Source organism: Leptonotus elevatus, chromosome 15 (assembly GCF_054856555.1).
Source record: "Leptonotus elevatus isolate MCC_2025b chromosome 15, RoL_Lele_1.0, whole genome shotgun sequence".
NCBI classification, from domain to species: Eukaryota; Metazoa; Chordata; class Actinopteri; order Syngnathiformes; family Syngnathidae; genus Leptonotus; species Leptonotus elevatus.
Genome location: NC_141253.1, coordinates 5,437,604 through 5,458,216, shown reverse-complemented (window position 1 = coordinate 5,458,216; position 20,613 = coordinate 5,437,604). Strand labels below are relative to the sequence as shown.

Below are 20,613 nucleotides of genomic sequence, written 5' to 3'. Positions count from 1 at the left end.
TCGTCAGCTCTTGTTTCTCATGGCTTGTTACAAAAATTACCTGCAACCATTACTCATGGGGAAAAAAAGAAAAAAACACTCACACGAGCTTCTTTTGTCAGCTCACGGTGCAAAGAGCTCTCAGGCAAACGTTTATTGGGAGAAAATTTGACGTTACACGGGAGCGGGGGGGGGGGGGGGGGGCGGGGTGTCGGAGTGGGACAAATAGTGGAAAACATCCGTCATTTTCACCGCGGGGGCCCGTGTAATTGAGTCATTTAAAATACAGATACACAAGTGGATCAAAGCAAAGTGGCTTGAGGAGGATGGAGGAGGGTGTAGTAGAATGGAAAAGGACTAAAAACAAGTAGTGCATAGCTGCCATTACTGGGCAAAACGCCACTGTTTATCTTTGCCAGCTCTCAATCATCCCTCTAATGCACAGGTGTCAAACTCGAGGCCTGGGGGCCCAGATCCGGCCCGCGACATCACTTTTAGCTGCAGAGCTTTTTAAATGTAGCACAAAAAACAAATACTAAAATGTTAATAATTGTGCGCTACAAATACAATTATTAAATATTGTTAATATTAGTATTATTACGGAATTTGAAAATAATTTTTAAAAAATCATCAAAAACACAACTTAATTGCATTAAATTGCATTATGTTAAATGTATTATGATAATTAAAGTTATAATTATGGTGAGGGTTTTTTTTTTTTTGGTAAAAACAAAAATAGTAGCATGGAGCTTGGCAGTAAAATATTGAACTGGTTAGGTTTTTAACATTCCAAACTGGTAGAATATCACAATTTATGTTTGGAAAAATAGAAAGAATAAAAGACCAATAAAACCTTCATGCAAAAACAGCTTTTGCCAAGTGTGTAACGTACAAAATATGTATGGAGTACCTGCATAGACGATAAGTAATGTGTAAATGCTAAATCAGGCAGGGGATTTCTTGGATACCGCTGAGGTCTCTGCATGAAACTTTAGCCATTTCATGTTTCCTGCCTTTAGAAATGGATGCCCTTTGCAGAACGGCGTCAATTATCAAGCAATTACACTTTCATATAGCCTCTTCCTTCCATATTGAGAAGCAGGGGGAGGAGAAAAAAAAAAAGAGTGGACCAATGTTCATGTTGCATTTGTCCAGGTGCGTGCGTGCATGTACCCGTGTATGTGTATGTGTGTGCGTGCGTGTGATATTTGATCCCCAGTCACACACACTCTTGTTATGCACTGATTGACTGACAGGAATCAAGGAGCAGAATCAGAATTTGAAATAGGCTACAGCTAATCTGTGAAAAGTCGTAAATAAATAATAAAATAAATATTTATTTAGGGTGATCTGGAACGTAACTCCTGCAGTAAACGAGAGATAACTACATATTATGAGAAAAGAAAAAAAACTGCAATATAGTGGAGCTTTGAACACATCGCGGAGCCACATGGTAGCAATATGTGAGCGGGATCATACTTCAGTCATGCTAATTTTGGGAGAGGGGCTGGTCTGCGAACAGCTGTAGATTCCCATTCAGTGGCTCCCGTTCTCTTGAGGAGATGATGAATTGGCCAGAGGCTGACGTGGAAGAGAAACTGATACTTGCAACATGGAAACGTTAACAATCTTCTTGTGTGGGGAAAAAAAAATGGAACACGGTTTGAGCAGCTGCACATCACGAAAGGGCAACCACCTTTGTACTATTCAACAGACACTTTTATACAAGCTATAGCATTCACCATAATACTGATATTTTATGTGTTTTTAGCATTTGACCTCCACATATGTTATTTTACGCCATTCACTGCAGTATCTTGGTTTTATTTTTGTGAATTGAAATATGGATGCTTGGAATTTTATCATGGCTCATTTTGTTCTATCACTTCGCTGATTGCATTTTATTTATTTTTTGTTTGTTCTATTCTGTTGATTTCTAAAACAAAAATGTAATTGTTTTTGCTTTATTATGTCCATTTTTTTATTTCATTAGTTTTTATTTATTTATATTAATCTCCCCCAAATAAATGTGTACAATAAATAATTTCTATTATGATGATTAAAATTATATATATATAATTTTTTTTTTTTTTGTAAAAACAAAAATAGTAACATGGAGTTTGGCTGTAAAATATTGAACTGGTTAGGTTTTTAACATAACAAACTGGTAGAATATCACAATTTATGTCTGGAAAAATAAATAAATAAAATAAATACATATATCAGTTGTCTGAATGCATATCTTGATTGTATTTTTAGCCTCTTAAGAATTTTTTTTAATTTCTGTAAAAAAAATTATTTCTGTATTTTTTTCATTGTATTTCAAGAATATTCTGTATTGTAAATTTTTACTCATTAAAAAAAATATATGGGTGTAATTAATTTGAATAAATGCTAAGATTACTTATCTGAATGCAAATGTGTTAATTTTTTTGAATTGATTTTAGATTTAATTTATATGCGATTGTTCTGAACGAGAAGACTCGCGTGTTTGTAATACTGTGTAGCTTCCAGACCACACACTGCCCAATGCTGCTTCTCACTGAGGTTTGGATTCATTTTATGAAGCGAGGGACTATTTTGCATAAAGATTTGGGGAAATTTGCAGCAATTTCACTGCGCTTGTCTGGCTGCTGGCGTTTTCCAGATGTGCGACGGCAGATGTTTCCACATGTGCAGCAAATGGGAAAAGGCAATCATGTAAGTATTATTCTGACACTTTTTCAAATGGCCATCAAGTAGTATGTCCACGAATCATGCTAGATAGGGATTCATAATCACACTTTTTGTTATATTGAAAACATTTCTCGGTCCCATGATTTTGATACAAGAAAAGTCGTTGCAAACTAGCCGAGATTCGACCATTAAAAAAAATATATGTTTAGCATGTTGATGTTGATGTTGACTATTTACCAATTTGGCAAGCACATCACATACTCGCAAAGTTGCAACTCTGGCGAGACTGTAAAGAAAAAAGGAATAGATGTGATTTATTATTAATAATAATATTATTAAATATTTGGTAGACTTGAGTAAATAGCATGCGATAATATGCACATTTAAAATATAACAGCAAGTTTTGACATCTTGGATTCAGCAACGACCTGTAGGCTACATACCCCCACTATCTTCAAGCTAAACTACAATGGGAAACACCATAGGCACACGGGTTAACAATTAGCATCCATTTGATGGTTTTGTGAAATTTTTGAATTTACCTCATTATATAATGAATGTATGGGGCCAGTGCTGGTTCTGGGTGGGCCACTACAACGTGGCTCAGGGGTCAACAGCCAAAAAGACCCTGTGTTATGTTTACACGTGAATATAGTGGACCCTCTGCTATTCACGGGGGGGGGGGGGGGGGCTATTTAAAAAAGACAAACTAAAATATTATTTATTTATTACCCATCCATCCATTTTCTCAACCGTTTAGTCCTCACAAGGGTCGCTGGAGCCTATCCCAGATGGCTTTGGGCAGTAGGCGGGGTACACCCTGAACTGGTTGTATTTATTTATTTTTAAAACGCTGATAAACTTCCAGTATGCATTTTCTGCAAAAAAATGGGTTTCGCCCCCCTTAAAAAACCCAAAAACTTTTTTAAGGAAATTATTTTAAAATATTGGGGAAAGGGAATTCTGCTAATAGGTCAACCGCGAGTATGCGGGGGTCCACTGCATGTCATTGTTCATGTAATTTTTTTACCTGTTAAATAAAGTTGGGGGGTGGGCGTTTTTCCTCCGCTTCCTGTGTATGTGTGATTTTGATTCTCTCGCGAGATTTCGCTGCTCTCGGAGCTTGGGCTTGGCACATGTGCTCTCCTCCCCCCGCTCCCTCCCCTCCTCAAGTGAGCCTCTCAGCTGCCGAGGCGAGTGATGATGATGGCGGAGCTGGTTCAGGGACAGGCCTCGGTGGCTCAGCCCGGAACGAAAGATGACTTCGCAGACACGATACGCCGGGTGCGACAGGTAAAAACTACTCCGGTTTGGAAGCCCCGCAAAAGAGGTGCACGCGTGGGAGGATGGCAACAGTTTGGCTTACGTGGGACCCTCACCTCACCCTCCACCACCTCTCCGTCAGCCCCAAACCATTCCTCATGCACCCAGCTAGCTCGTTAGCTCGCTGGCTAACAACTAGCCGAGTTAGCGTAGCTGAGCCGACAGATTAAGAGTTCTACAGCCGAGACCCGACTACGCTGCTCACTGCGTCGGACATAGCGGGTAGACGGCGTCCCTCGGGTGGGTGACACGTTTTCCCACTCGAGACGCCGACGCCTCGTTGAACACTGGAAGTTTTAAGTTAGCGCAACTTTTGGCCAAGTTACGTCGACAACCTGTTGTCAAGCCCCCCCGCACCCCCACCCCACATACACACACAGAAGTTGCCTGTTAGCCTTAGCATATTAGCTCCCCTCCTTCCCCGCGACACCGAGCTCACCCGGCCGACCGCCCCGGCGGCTGACAGCCTCCAAGTGGAGCTCAACTTTAGCCCGAATGTCTTGACACGCTGTCAGAAAGTTAGCTCGCTGTGGGGTTGTTAAGCCACCGCTGCCCCACTTAGGTCAGAAGCCGAAAACAAGCCACCCTGTGTCCAATATCATTTAAACTCCCCGAAGCCGCCTACCCCTCAAGACGTCGCCGTTTTAGCCGAACAAGTCGCTTGTTTTTCGGACTCGCGTCGTACTTTGCTCGTGATTATAAACACGAGTGAGTGAGCGAGCTAGCACGGGAAGCTAACTAAGCTCGGCTAGCTTAGCGTGTTTGGTCGTGTGTCGGGAGAGTTAGGCCGTGTCATGTAACGTCACCTGCTCCAAATAAGCCGCACTCCAAGGATTTTTTTCCCCACTGCAAATGCCAGTGAAATACTATAACGTCAAGTAACCTACATTTGTGTTTTCCACTTGCATTAGCAAGGCGTCAGCTAGTGTCCACAGTAGACATAAACTTGGTTAACCGTACGTCGGTGTGCACAATTTCGAAAGAGAAATTGATTTAAGGTACACGAAACCAGCATTATCATACAGGTAAATGTCATTTTCTTGAGGCAAATGTTACGAAAGTTATTTATTTTTTTATCAGTAAAATGCACCTATTTTTCAAGGTTTAGGTGTGACCTCTTTTGTTGAGTTTCGTAGTCTTTATCCTATTTTCAGAAGGTTGGTATAATCGGAAACCTTTGCTAAACACAGAAACAGACAACATTACTACAACATTATGAAGTTAACATTGGAAGCGATGGAAAACATGAGCCATGATGATGGATCAGAGTAACATCACAAGGGACCTGGCCAAAGTTAGGCCCAAAAAGATATGCGCAAATTAAACAATTCACATCACATGTGAAAGAAGCATAGAAAAATGTCTAACAAAGATGCACTTATGACTATGGCTTTAGTGTACGTTTATGAAAAAGGGGAGGGGGGTGTTATCAACAATAACTTTGGGGAATAATTTTACGGGTATTGATTAAAGTTTTTTAAACAAGTCAGAAAACAATAACATTCCCTGTTAGATTTTAAAATATACTGTACGATCAATGTGAGTTTTTTTTTTATAGATATACTGTACGATCAATTTGAGTTTTACATGGCAAATTCGCTGTTCAAGTAGTCCTCGCTCTGAGAACAACACTAGGCAAAGCAGGCATGCAAAATATTGCAAATATGAAAGATATTTAACATGGCATCTCTTAACCTTCTTTTTTTTTTAAACCACAGTAGAGACATGCCTTACTTAAGCTCCCTTAAACTTGGCTAACTTAAAATTGTTCTCATACAAGTTGAATGTCGAAAAAAAATGTCTAGTTCCAGTACTTGTACAGTTATGCACGCCATAATAAGCCTCTTAAATGTTCACAAAGACGCTCGATGCCTATACGAATAGGCATCGTGTGATCTGATGGTCCATTAGAATGTGACATATTTTGGTTGAGTCGGTGCAGTTTACACCAAACTTTGCACCCCCGGCACCCCCTACGTCCTACCTGAAAATATTTGTTCCACTGGCTTGTTTGCATTCACGGCAACCAAAAACCTTTCCAAGAAGGCACTGGGTTGTTGTTGTTTTCTTTCTTCAATTTGTCACCCATTTAAGGTCAAATAGACTGTCACCACGCAACGTGTTTTTCTGTGATTTCTCTCCAGATGGCCGCCAAGATGGGAGGAGAGCAGATGCCAAACCTTCACAGTTCCTCACCAGTCATCGACCCCTCCCTTTACGGCTTCGGAGGCCAAAAACGCACGATGGACAATGGAGGCAAGTCTCGTCTTGCCTTCATATGCTAGCTTGCATCCCACAACCACACAAATTATCGTGGATGTTGTCGACGGAACCAAGCAACCATGTTCGATAGCCGTCGTTTTACAGTACATGTACATTGAAGAGTTCAAACGCGAATTGAGTAAATGTTGTTTTGTTTTTGCTTGCCATCCTCCTGCTCTTGTTTAGCTGCAAAATAATGAGCCTTAATGCTTAAAATGTAATTTTGTTCTCCGTGTCGCCTGGAACACAGACCTCCGTGACTTGGAAGCACTTCGCTAATGTGTTTCATGCTACATGGCCAATCGGATGCCTGTATTTACCATACAAGCACCCAATTGGCTGCATAACCTAAATGAGTATGTAATCACATTATAAAAAAATATGTTGACGATTGGCTGACCGGCACGGGAGACATTACGTTCCACGAGCTATGAAACAAAGCCAGTTTGCATGCTAACTGGTTTACGACGCAGCGTACAATAATCTTGAATAAAAAAAAAAATTGAAAGTATTCATTTGAATTGAAGGACACGTTGATTATAGACACTTTGAACGGACTGAAGTCCTTCCCGGGTGGCCCCCTATCTTCACGTGGCTTCGCAGTTAATCGGGCTAGGCGTGTATCTCACGCCGGTATGTACAGCAACGACATGCCACTATCTGCCAGAAACAGGGGCCATTGGACGTCCGCTTTCAGCCCCATTCCTCAGACAGTCTTTGCATCAGATGAGACAAGCCTCAATGTAAGCAAATTAATAATCACAGGAGGAGAAAAAAATGAACAAGGGTTTGTTGATTATTTTATTTATTGTTGTGGCCTGGAGGACACACCATCTATCATTTGTAAAAACAATTTGAAGTGTAGACTCGTCAGACCGCAGTAGCACTTTTCCAAATTAGTCGATATAGTGAAGAACTTTGTTAACTTTACACAATGATGGAGGCGTTTATTGCGCCTGAGGGATCGAAGGTCGCAGGCGTTCATTGTTGATAATTCGCCCTTGCTGCTTACCTGCAGAGATTCAAATTTAAATGTGTGCCGCAAACTGCAGTTCCGTTCCAAAACCAGGCCTGTTATTTTGTCAGCCTCTCAGTTTCAACCAGTGTTCCAGCATTGTTGTAAACAAGCCAACATGGCGCCGCCCTTAATCACGGAGCCCGCCTAAGCTTTGACGTTTGTCTTGTCATGTAATGTCTCATTGTGTTCATACCCCTCCATGTCTTTTTTTTTTTTTTTATCAAGTTAAATCGGAGCATGGTGTTGTGTATTGAGTTCATTTCCATGCATTTTCCAGTCGTAGCCCGAGACTTTTTATGACATCATATCCATTGTGGTTAATAGTGCGCTTTATGCAGGAACTAAAAATTGAACTCTACATTTGGATTGCAAACATTTGATGCCTGCCAGATGAGAGCAAAAAAAGTTGGAAATGCCACACTTGGCATCTACATTCAACATTTCAGTCACCTCCTGGTCTGAATTTCGCACCCGCTCCTCGTATTTATATTCATAGCTGCTGTCCCATTTCAAGCGTGAAGTGCAATGCATTTCCCGAGGATGCGAAATGAGTGCAAACCAGCATAAAAATGGTCCACACCGGCTACTTTGTGGGTGTTCACATCCATGACAGGCGCATCCTCCGCTGAGCTGACCCCGGCGGGACCCTTGCTCAGTGCTACCCGTCAACATTCAATCTGACCGACCCGGCTGCCAAACTTGCCTTTTTTGATTGGAATTCTCTTCGGTGCACTCCGTTTCCATCCCGCTGCGCGTCTTTCCCGATCGGCGCAAATGGCTCGTCCTCGTTTATCCACTCGATTAGATATTTGTGCAACTTTTGTTTATTTCCCCCCTCGAGTCATTTCTTACATGCTAACTGCCGTTCTTTCTGTCTTGCGCTTTCTCTCAGTAGGCAACCATCTTGGCGCAATGGTACATCAAAGGTGAGCAGAGCATCCTCTTTTTTTTTTTTTATTATTATTATTTTCAAAGACTATATATTGATCGTGTCATAATCTCACAAGGGCTCTCACGACAGAAGACTTCAAAGTGCCTGACAAAATGGTGGGATTCAGTAAGTGGGCTTGAGTTCATTACTGTCGCCCGCGAATGTGTGGCGTATAATCATCAGTATTGACGTTGTACTCGACTCTTGGGTCATTGCATCTACATTACCAAATGAAAACTCTCTCTGTTCATTTCTAATCAGTCATTGGAAAAGGAGGAGAGCAGATTTCAAGAATTCAGCTGGAATCTGGCTGCAAGATCCAGATAGCGTCAGGTGAGGCCATGTTTCAAACACCTTTGGTTTCCCATTTATGAAAGGAAAAACGAATCACGTCAGTTTGATTTGAGCTCTTAAAAATGGCCCCCCAAAAAAATGTGCAGATTGTTTTTGTTTTAGATATGAGCATATTGCAACCTCCTCATATTAAAAACTAAAATGGCAAGACAAAATATTTGGTTGTGTAATTTCACACCTGACGGGTGGGCCGACACTCAAGAGGCCCAACCGTTTGTATACAAGCAATTATAAAAGTCAATTTTCCATAATGTGTTTCCTTTCAAATCAATTTAGCTCTGTGGTGGTGACATTTGTCTGTGTTTTGGTTTCCCTGCAGACAGCGGAGGCATGTTGGACAGGCCCTGCACGCTGACCGGCAGTCCTGAGAACATCGAGTGAGTCCTCCGTCCACTTCTTTTTTTTCTTTTCTTGGGACAATAAAAAAATGTGACTAAGCGCAAAAAGGGAAAAATGTGTGACTAATGCACCGCTACACCCCCCCACACCCCCCACCCCATGCACACAGGCAGGCCAAGAGGTTGCTGAGTGAGATTGTGGAACAGTGTCGCTACGGTCCGGGCTTCCACTGCGAGATGGACGGCAGCGGCGCCATCCAGCAGATGCTAATCCCTGCCAACAAAGTGGGCCTGGTGATCGGCAAGGGGGGGGAGACCATCAAACAGCTGCAGGTGCGGATGCCTTTTTCACCCAAGTTGGAATCAGGTAGCTGTCGTTTTCATGTGACGTCTGTCTGAATTATTATATATTTTTTTTTTTCGTCCCTCCCCCGTGCAGGAGCGAACAGGAGTGCAAATGATTATGATCCAGGATGACCCCATGCCTACCGGTGCAGACAAACCTCTGAGAATAACTGGAGACCCCCACAAAGTACAGGTTGGTTCTGATGCCACTCCAGCGTTACATCCTTAAATTGGGGTTGTCCGTTTATGACGTCCGATATTGGCGTGTGGCATGAGAATACATCAAGTACTTACTTATTTACTTCAGTTAGTTATATATAAGTATTTTTCATACAAGAGTAGAAATTATTATTATTATTATTATTATTTCTTAATCCTAACCAATTGCACGGAACCATTCACACATACATGCATGAAGAGAAGAATTGTATTCAAACATATGAAGTCAAGGAGGAAAACTTGATGTCAGCCTCAAGAAGTTTTTGGCCAACACGTGTGACGCGAGCCTCATTTATCCTGAACTCGTAACAGATAAGAATACATCATGTGGCAAAGGGAGGCATGCTCAGTTACTGCCATACTTTTACTGTATTGCCATTTGATTTACGTTTATGGTCTAAAAGTGTTTTTTTTTTCATCAAATCATTTGACTTAACTACTATGTTAGTGATGGACTTCGTATGAACACAATTTAGACCCCAAATTATTTATTCCATTATTTGGCTGAGTTGTTTGACTTTTGTTGCTGTTTTTTTCTTCTTCTTTTTTTCCTTTTAGCAAGCGCGTGAACTTGTGGTCAAGCTAATCAGGGACAAGGACCAAGGAGATTTTAGGGTGGGCAGGGCTGACTTTGGATCCAAAATGGGCGGAAGCAGTCTGGATGTAAGATGTTAATTTGAATTTTAACACAAGACAAAGTATGCACGAGTGCATTTGTTATCCTAATGTGACTTGCAGGTGCATTTCGATTAAAGCAGGGTTTAAAAAAAATCAAATAATTGATATCAATTCGATTTTCCTTTTCGAGTGTGATATCGATTCATAAAACATGAACCGATTATTTTTATATCTCTTTTTTTCCCAAAGATTAACAACAAAATAGAATTTTAAAAGCCAAATTTTGTTGTATCTTACTGTTTTCTTGAAATTTACTGTTCACATGAATTCAAAAGTATTTTCTTACATTTATGAAAGAACTGACTTATTACACTTTATGATAATTCAGAATCTTTTTAATTTATATTTGCCATTATTGAATTAGAACCATGAAAACATTTTCATCTCGTCCATGCTGTGCTGATGTCAATGGTTGTGTAATACTTAAATGATTATGACACGTGTTATTTTCATTAATAAATCAGTATAAATAAATAATAAAAATAAAAGTTGCTGCTATTGCAAAATTTAATTTGGAATTTAATATTTGTGGATGTTTTTTTTAATCCTGTCCTTGTTGTTTAAGAATAATTGATGTTCAATATTTAATCAATATCGGATTGAAGTGAATCGAATGAAATCTGGAAAAATCATAATCAAACTGAACTCTAATGAATCGAAATCGAATCGATTGAGGAAATTTGATGCACAGTCCTAATTTCGATAAAAATAAAATTGTTGATTTGAGTAGTTTACAGTAATTCAAAAAGTGAAATTTACTATATACTGTAGAATAGCTACATTACACAGTGTGGAATATTTTTTAAAATGATTTATATTTTCAGAATTTTGATGATTATAGCTTACAAGTACCAAACCCCAAAATTCACTTGCTCAAGAAATTAGAATATAGAGTAAACAATCAAAATTATTAATGGTTAATTAAACAGCAATTTTTTAAACGTTTTTTTTCTTTTTTCTTTTTCAAATAATTTAATAAATACTGTATGTGTGCGTTTTTGAATGATCTACTGAAATAAATTCTTCTTTATCATATTCTAATTGATTGATTAATTTGATCAGGTGGTGGTGCCCAGATTTGCAGTCGGCATCATCATCGGCAGGAACGGAGAGATGATCAAGAAGATTCAAACTGACGCTGGGGTCAGGATCCAGTTCAAACAAGGTAAGACCAAATAAGGGCAATTCCCGTTGAAAATGTGACAATTCGTTATTTTAGTCTTTTGGCGGGCGCCTGTTCCTTTTGTAGCCTCGTTGAATAGCCATGCCCTCTGACCTTGCGTGTCCCTTGACCTCTCAGATGATGGAATCAGCCCAGACCGTGTTGCCCAGGTGATGGGCCAGCCTGACCACTGCCACCACGCCGTGCACCTCATCAATGAGCTGGTTCAAACTGCCCAGGTACAGTTTGTCACACACGCCCCCCCCCCCCCCTCTCTTATTTGTCATGTTTTGTCTTTTTCTTCAACAGGAGCGAGATGGCTTCGGCGGGGTAATGGGTCGCCGAAGCCGAAGTGACTGCAGCATAGGCGGCGGTCCCGGAGGGCTGCAAGAAGTGACGTATGCCGTACCCGCCGACAAGTGCGGCCTGGTCATCGGCAAAGGTAAATCAAAAAAAAAAAAAAAAGTAAAAGTTTTAAGCTCCTATTTTGACAGCCGTGTGAGCGTTCTAAGTGCTCGTTCCGTGAAGCACAGTTCGTCCCCATGTAGCCAAACTCAACAGATTGCCTCGCCCCCGCCCACCAGCCTTTGAATAAGTGAGCGACGCTCTGCCCTTGAGTGAAACCGACGAGGAGCGAGTGACCCCCCCCCCACCCCTCCCACAGGCCTCATGTATACAGCACAAGTGGCATTCATTGGCCTCACTAAGGGCTTAATGATGGGGATAATGCGTGTAATGTGACATTAATTGTTAAAGGTGCATAATAACAGCCCTCAATCATGTGGAAGGCCGCCTGGCATCTAATGAGCCTCTTTCAGCCCGATAGAGTGCAGCGAGGGAATGAATAGGAGGAATTAGCTTATTGGCTATTCATGCCCACTCTATTGCCAGCTATTTAAAAGTCATTGACCATTGCATTGGAAGAAAGCGTGTGTGTGTGCTTGTGCGTGTGCGCTTGCCGTGTGTGTGCGTGCTGTGATGGTTGAAAGGGAGGGGCCTCTTTACCAAAAATAAAAACATGGCAATAGAAATGCCAAGTGGCTTTTGTGCATGTAGCGGACCAAGGGAAACAAATAAACCTGGGCGTTGCTTGTCCCCCCCCCACCTCCCCTCTATGCATTAGCATATGAAGTGGGTCAATATGGTCGAAATGGCGGTGGGTCTGTGTGCTGTCAGCCGACCCTTAAAGGGTGCGGTGATTAATATCTTTACGATGCCATATGTAGCCCGTTGCCCCCTGCTTTTGACCCCCTGCGCACACACAGTCGCTCAACGCCGCTTGATGGATCGAGCCACCCACCAACCTGCTCCCACATTAAAACAGGCTTAAATTCATTACCGTTTCGAACCCAAAGTAGCCAAATTGAATGTCCCCTTCTGTTTCATTCCCTCTAAACATGCAAGTGTGATCTATAAAGCTAACAAGTGGACACGCAAGTCCAAATCATGAGTCATAAAAGATTACACAAATCATCTCATTGTTATTAAAGAAAAATATAGTGTTTTAATTACAAAACAGTGATTGACCTTTAAGTGTGCAAACTATTCACTTAAAAAAAAAAATTATATATATATATATATATATATATATATATATTTTTTTTTTTTTTTTTACGTAGGTTATTATATATATTTTTAAATCATGAACTAGAGAGCCATGCTTGTAAAAAAATATATATATATATTCTTAGTGAGAATGAAGTTTATAACAACAAATAACTTTACTCCAATATAATATCCAGTCCCTTTTTCACTTCGAGGTGAAATAAGTCAATACTAAAGTAAAAAACTAAATAGATAAATATAAAATAGACAAGCAACTGAAGAGTGCAAACCTTGAAAATATGTCCAATTAAAGAAAAAGTGGGAATAAACCCCACTGGGTTTTTTCCAGAACTTTTTCGCAGCACGACGAGGCGCTCTAAAGCATTCATGCCAGAATGAAGATCTGATCCATGTCTTGTTTTTGTATTTGGTTTCACGGAGAAGTTCTCTCTTTTTTTTCTTTTCTTTTTTCTTTTTAAACCCTCCTCACTCTTCCGCAATTCCCTCTGTGACTTGCACAACTACGAGGCGCTCTAAAGTGGCCATACCAGCTGACTATCTGAAGGGAAGGCGCATTTTCGGGGTGTAGGCATAGCTAAGCTAATTGCATGGGACAATTGCGGCAGATAATCACTAATGCAAATGAAGGCAGCCATGTTTTTTTTACTGTATAGTAGGAAGAACTCGTGGCAGCCCTCAAGTGTGTCACTTGGCCCGATTTTAACCACACACACAAAAAAAAAAAAAAAAAAAAAAAAATCTGCAAAACTGAAATGGTGAAAAAAGTTTTAAAAAGTGTTATTTATTTAGAAACAAATTGAGTTGGCTTTCCGGGGTCTTTAAGAACAATTTAGCAGCATCTCCCATAAGAGGGGCGTGACCCGGATCCCCCTCCCCGCAACACCAGCCGCTAACCAGAGCCTCTGAATACCGTCACCAGTTGCACTTTTGTGTGCCTCCCTTTTCTTGCGGCGCACTAAACCAGTCTCATTAATAAGACCTGTATTATCTGCGCTGACTCCGGGCCAGTCCATGAAATGAATAGTCGGCCTCTTCATCGCTCGCTGCCGTCTGACTGCGAGAGCTCATAATGGCTTCATTAAGGCAGAAGTTTCATTTGCTTGACAATGCCTTCATGGCCCATGTGCAGTCTGTTGGCGGTGCAGAAAAAGGCTGCGGGGAGGAGGAGAGCTTTTTGATGAGCGTTTTCACGCGGGGGTCAACCCGGGTCATCCGAGTGTCAGCCACAAGTGAACAAATGTGTAATTGATGTCGGGACGGCCCCGGTTGCCCCCCCCCGACACCCCCCCCCCCTCGAGAAGCACCCTCGGCCCTTTTCCCTGCATTCGGTTTGGATGTGGAGGGGAGCGCCAAGAGGGCTGGTGGCAGTTGTTTGCCCCCCCCCCTACGCTCTCATCACAGAGGACAACACCAAGTCAAGAAAGAAAAGGCAAAAAGAGACAAACGATATCCCGGGAGGAGGATACGCTTCAATTTTGGCCCCTTTCTCCTGCCGGCTATGTTTCATTTCTCCCCGCTGGTGTAATTGCTCTCCCCACACGTCGGGAAGCTGGCATCTGATGCCGAGGAGGAGGCGTGTGTGTGTGTGTGTGGGGGGGGGGGGGGGGGGGGGGGGGGTCTGTCGGGCGCAAGTGCTGTCCCTTTTTTGTTTCCCGATTTGCACGGATGTTACCAGAGAATGGAAAGAACGTGGCGAGACGCATGGCAGTCGTCGTAAGGTAGCGTCGCGGCGCGCATCCTTCTGTCATGTGACACGACATGATGCCAGAGACGCCGCGTAACGTTCCTTCTCACGGGGCGTTCCACAAAGGCGGGATTTGCCATGCTTGTCCGAGGGCCCAATTCCTGTTTAATGCCCATATCTGTTTTGTTTTGTTTTGTCTCTGCGACTGCGTGTACATTTCAAATGACATATGTCTAATCATGAGAATTGTTGCTCCACTTTTCACGCTGGCGTTATCCGACCAAAAACAACAAAAATAATAATTGCGTGATTTATGTCCACTGTCGTTCCAAGAATACAATATTAGTCTCAAAGGCTTGTTAGCTAACTCCGATGCGTCATGTTGAGTATGTTTCATCTCCCTTGACATGTCAGAATGATATCAACTATGAATACCCACTTTGTTTTTGTTTCCCCCCCTCCACCAATCAATATGCGGATCGGGCGCGAACCGAACCGTTGAGCCTGATCCGAACCGACCACAAATCAATGAATGATCCATTGCGCCACTAATACACGGGCATTATGGAGACGTTAAGGTGTGTGTGTGTTGCTCTCGCAGGCGGCGAGACCATCAAGAACATCAAAGAGCAGTCTCGCGCCCACGTGGAGCTGCAGAGAAACCCGCCGCCCAACACCGACCCCAACGTGCGCATCTTCTCCATCCGAGGCACCCCGCAGCAGCTGGAAAAGGCTCGCCAGCTGATCGACGAAAGAATTGGGGTAGGTGGTCCGGGCTCTTTTCCCCTCGCTTATATTCATGAGCGCACATGTCGCCACTGTGCGGGTGCGGGGAGTTGTTGCGTGATGACACCAGAGGTTGCGCACCAACAATCCATCAAATGGACTTAATGGAGTGCGTCAGCGCCCGGCCGTGCCCTTTGACCTTGTCTGTTGGCTTCTTTTTTTTTTTCCGACACAAGTGTGGTCTCACTCTCTCCGCTGCAGGCTCCCGGGCTGGGAGGAAACAGCGGCTTTGGCATGAATCCATACAACCAAGGAGCTGCCACTCCACCTCAGCAGTAAAGTCAACTTTAAAAAATATATATATATATTATTTTTTTTCTTTTTCTTCAAAACTCACCATCGTCTTCTCACAGCGGCCCTCAAACGTTCATGACTGGAGGATGGGGAACAACTTTCCAGATCTGGCAGCCCCCAGGCCAACAGGACCATAGTGAGTCGGAACCCGTGATTAGTGTTGTCACAATACTTGAAATGCTCGTTCAAATATCTTGATCCCGATCCTCACATCACCATCAAAAAACTTGGAGTAAAACCAATGGAATCTCAAAACTTCCAATTCGTGTAATTATATTCATTAAAAATATTAGGCACTGGAGGATCATCATAGTTATATTTATTTTCATTATTGATTAAAAAATTAAAATAAATTAACGCGCCCAGCAGACGTGCTTTGCCATGTTTTTCGGCTCCAGCTGCCAGCCATGGTGGAAAAGTAATTTCAGATAGCTCTGAATGATTTTGAAAAATGTCATTGGGACCCCCCCCCCCCCCCCCCCAAAATTGCATTTGATGATTTTAATATGCAATTTATTTTTTTCCTACATCCTCTTCCCATGTTTCACAAACAAGCATTTTATTGCAATAAGCAAAATAAAATGTATTATATAAATGTGGTCATAAGACCAAAACATCTATATAAAGTTTTTAGTTATTTTTTCTGTAATATAAATTGTAACCCCCCCCCCCCCAAAAAATAGTTAGACGCATACTGTAGTTAGACCACCAGGCTTTGATCATGTGACCACATGGAAGTCACAGAATTGGAACAAAATTGTCAGATTTGAAAAATGACAGGAAAGGAAAAGAGTATTTATTACAGTGGAGGTTTTGAGACATGAGGATGATGATGATGATGATGATGATGATGATAATGATAACCAGCTCCTTCCTGTGCAGACGCACTTTGAATGAAGCCACCATGGGAATGCTCAGGAAAAGCCAATTGCAGACGAGGAGCTGACGACGTTATCTGTCTGCTTTCAGGTCACAATGGATCCCAGACGGGCCAGATGGACTGGGAGCAGTATTACAAAAAGCTAGGCAAGCGTGCTAACTCCACTTTTCCCAACACGCACTCTGCCATCGACATTATCGAAAGGTCAAATGCGCCCCGTTCCGTGACTCTGGTCCAAGTTAATTCCCACGATTGACATCAATTGTATTTGAAGTGGACCAATTAATTGCAGTCAATCAAGGAAACAGGACTTTTCTTGTTGATTTCTTCTTCTTTCTTTTGTTTGTCTTGTTTTCCAAAAATGCTCAGAAATAACTTAGGCAAATATGCTAAGCAGTCTGATATTAATTAACACGTTAAAAACAAAAAAATACAGCGAGACCATGTGAGCAAAACCACCCAGAGGAGGAAAAAAAATGTATTTTGACGCACAGACCTTTTCCAAATGTGATGCAGCACATATGATTTTAAAAGATGTTTTTGTCCTCAGCAGGTCAGCAAGGCCAACAAGCCCAGAGCGCCCCTCCGGAATACAACAAAGCTTGGGGTCAGTTCAGCGAGCGTAGATGACACGCTCTGCCGTCGTCTCCTCTTTGTGTTCTCATCCGTTTTTTTTTTTGGTTTTTTTGGGGGGGTCAGGGCAAACTTCGACTCCCGGCTCTCAGCAGGCTTCCAATCCGGACTTCAACGCCTGGGTGGACTTCTACAGGCAGCCCATGGCCTACTTCAACCAGGGTGCCCAGCAGACTCAAGCCCCGGGCCTTCAGGTGAGACGCACAATGTTTTGAGAGAAATATAGTCATAAATCTCTCTGACGTCCCCCCGTTGCCATGACGATGCTTCTTGGCCAGTGCTCGAAACATTGCGTGCCACTTCACACATTTCAGCAACAAGGATCCTTAAGAGATTCTCCACACTATCCGGCCAATCATGAATACCCCCCCCCCCCCCCAAAAAAAAAACTGGCCTCTGATTGGTCTATTACCGTTCATTGGAGAAGCGTGACACGTGATGATGACAGATATACATCAGCCGTGCCTGTGTGGCAGCCATGTTGGCAGGGGCAATTTTCATCATAGGCAAGGCAAGGACATTGGGGGGGGGGGGGGGGTTGTAATTTGCTCATTTGTCAACCGAAGGCACGCATCACACACAGATACTACAGTCCATTCAGTAATTCACTGGTTTAGTTGTGCAACTATTTTTCAGATGAATGGCTTTTCAATATATGTTATTATATACTGTACATTGTAAACTTTAAAGGGATACTTGACTCATTGAGCCATTTTCAGCAGCGAGAAAAGTTAAGTTTGTCCAGATTTAATTTGTTAACATCATTACTTTTCATGTACAATTAATATCTTTCAAAACTAAATTTTCCACTTGCGGTCTACTGATGATGACATCACCTGTGCTGAGGAAGTAGATAACGAGCAACCGTTACCTGCTTCCTCAGCACAGGTGATGTTTTTAAACGTATTAATTCGACATGAAAAATAATTACATTAATTATAGACCAAATGTTAACTTTTTACTGCTGAAAATGGCTCCCAAAAAAAAAGTAAATTTTCTGTGGTGTTTTTTTTTTTTCGGATTAAAAATAGAATAACTGAGCATTACTAAAATGGTCCCATTTTCATCTGCATGTCAGTTTTCCGTGTGAACATCGCATGTGTGTGTGTGTGTGTGTGTGTTGTCCCTCAGGATCACTAGAGAAGGTCTCAGCGCAGAGGATGAAGACGACCTTGTTTTTGTTTCCTTTATCATTTTTGGGTTGTTTTTTTTTCCTCTTTTTTTTCCTAGACTCGCAGCGCCTTGAAGACTTTTCTTAGTGGGAAACACTAGCTGTAGAATGGTATTATGACAAAATATATTTGTAATCAGCAGAATCTTTATTTGTTACTAAATGCTTGTGTACACTGTTATCTTGAATATAGAGCGTGTTATCTGGGATCCGTTTTTTTTTTTTTCGGTTTGTTTTTGTTTTTCCGCCAAAATGAAAAGCGCGCGTGTAACATTTCAAAGAGGCAATACGTATATATGATCAGTTTGTTCCGTTTCTTGTGTCACCACGTTGATTCCGCTTAGCAGTCTTGAATACCTTTTTGTTTTTGTCACTAAAGAGCGTCTTGCGATGATGATTCTGTTATTTTTACATAATTCAGTGAATTGAAACTGTGATGTTTTGTTACAACAGAATGTCTTTTTTTGTTACATGGTTTAAAGCGAAGAGGAAAAAAAAAGCAATAGTTCTAATTTAATTGTGCATTGTACGCTGTTTTTCATTCATTGTCATTTTATTGTACTTAATCACACACGGGGGAAAAAGGTGCAATATCTTATTTCACGTTTGATATACAAAGATGGCTTCTCTAAATATTTTTGACCGACTTTTAACTTGTAGTTTTATGATGTTTTCTTTTTTTTTCTCTGTCTGGAGGATAATTTATTACATGGATCTGATTATGTAAGAGGGATGTTTGCCTTTGCTACCTTGTAAAAGTGTGTATATAAATATACATATATGCTCTTGTATTTGACTGTTAATTTAAAAAAATATATATATGTTTCATAGAAAGATCTTTCCTGCCACAAGTATTGTAGGAAAATTGTCCCTCTTTTTTTTTTCTCGGTTCTTATTTTCTTATACTGCTCCAAGATTGTGAATGTGATTGAAATTGGATGTTGCATCTTATGAAGAAAAAAATATCTTTGGTTGTTTTTGTTTTTTGGGTTGTATGTTCTAAGTGCGTGTTCAAGACTGCTAAGCCTCTGTTTCCTTCTACCTGTGCGATGATTGATTGATTGGTTTTTGTTATGTTTTAAGAAGTGTTATGATAAAAAAAAAAAAACGCTCTCCTTCGGTACCTCCTGCTTCTGCCCGATGCTAATAACGTTTTAATTATTTTTTTATTTTTGTTGCGTGATCTAATATAAAAATATCGACGATGACACGTCATCATGGAGAACCGATTCTTGTATTAACGTCATTTCTTAATGAAAAGGGATATATGATTTGGAAAAAAATGTCTAATTATGGTGGGTTTACTTTTGGTGTACAGTTAACCGTGTATTAAAAAGAAAACATCCAGACTACCTTCATTGTGTATTGTTATACAAGCTGTTTTTTGTTGGGTGTTTTTGTGAGTTCTATTGTGTAAATACAACCATGATAGGCCGACTGTATGTTTTATTAGCAGAAAATCTATTTTCTATATTAGCCTGTTGACAGTTCTCAAAAGTCATAATAAATTTTCCGCAAGCCTCTCTTGTGGTTGACCTCCATTTTAGTTCTCGCTCAACGCGTTCAACATGTTGCATGTCTGTGAACAAATGATCTTCAGAGGTCTTCCGAATGATCAAACTTGGATGTCTACTTTAGATGGGGGGGGGGGGGCCTTCATTGCTTCTATTATCTATTTAGGGTTGCTACATCTGATTGGAACACATTTTGGCAAATACCCTAGATTTTACGTTAGCCCTTGAATTCATCCAAAATGGTTGCGCCAAACCAAAATGGCCGACTTCCTCTTCCATTCAGAGTGTGTGGGTCCTTGAGACTTTTTGGTTACCCCTTTCCGATTGATGCAAATGAAATGACCTAAAATACTTTTTCAAAGTACAAGGTCTTGTATTTGCTCGACATGGCAGCTTCTAACCAAAATGTTACAAATTCAGTCGTGGACACCTCAGACTGTCTTGAGTCCCATCTGGCTTGACATGGTAACTGAATTTCAGGTCGCTAGCTGAAACCAATCTTTTATAGGAATCCTGCTTTCAATAAAAAATTGAATAAAAATTATGTTCAATTTCAGGCATGGGTCCTTGGGACTATTTTTGTACGTCATGTTATGATAGACTTTTAGATAAATACTTTTTTTTTTTTTTTAATGGGGTTTTATACAAAAAAAATTGTTAGGTCAAATTGATCCAAATAGTACACACTAAAAACAACCCAATTATGGATTTAAAAAAATGGACAGATCCACTTTATGGGTCAATTTGACCCAACTTTCTGGGTTGTTTTATACAAGATTATGACATTTTTTGACCCAAGT

General features: G+C 41.2%; 1 protein-coding gene across 2 annotated transcripts; it reads left to right on the top strand.

Moving 5' to 3' along the window:
* The first annotated feature begins 3,790 nt into the window (after positions 1-3,790).
* Positions 3,791-19,822, top strand: fubp3 (far upstream element (FUSE) binding protein 3). 2 transcript variants are annotated; one of them, XM_086097143.1, is made up of 19 exons: positions 3,791-3,948; positions 6,123-6,234; positions 8,154-8,184; positions 8,266-8,315; positions 8,451-8,522; positions 8,863-8,920; positions 9,052-9,214; positions 9,321-9,419; positions 10,004-10,108; positions 11,186-11,288; positions 11,424-11,524; positions 11,595-11,727; positions 15,137-15,297; positions 15,523-15,596; positions 15,675-15,751; positions 16,585-16,641; positions 17,046-17,102; positions 17,195-17,322; positions 18,260-19,822. In XM_086097143.1, exons 1-19 carry the CDS (start codon positions 3,856-3,858, stop codon positions 18,266-18,268), a joined length of 1,683 nt encoding a protein of 560 aa, XP_085953269.1. In that variant the 5' UTR covers positions 3,791-3,855; the 3' UTR covers positions 18,269-19,822. The 2 variants fall into 2 exon arrangements, with proteins under 2 accessions (XP_085953269.1, XP_085953268.1); XM_086097142.1 differs by lacking the exon at positions 18,260-19,822 and having other exon boundaries at positions 8,151-8,184; positions 17,049-17,102; positions 17,195-17,358.
* The last annotated feature ends 791 nt before the right edge of the window (positions 19,823-20,613 follow it).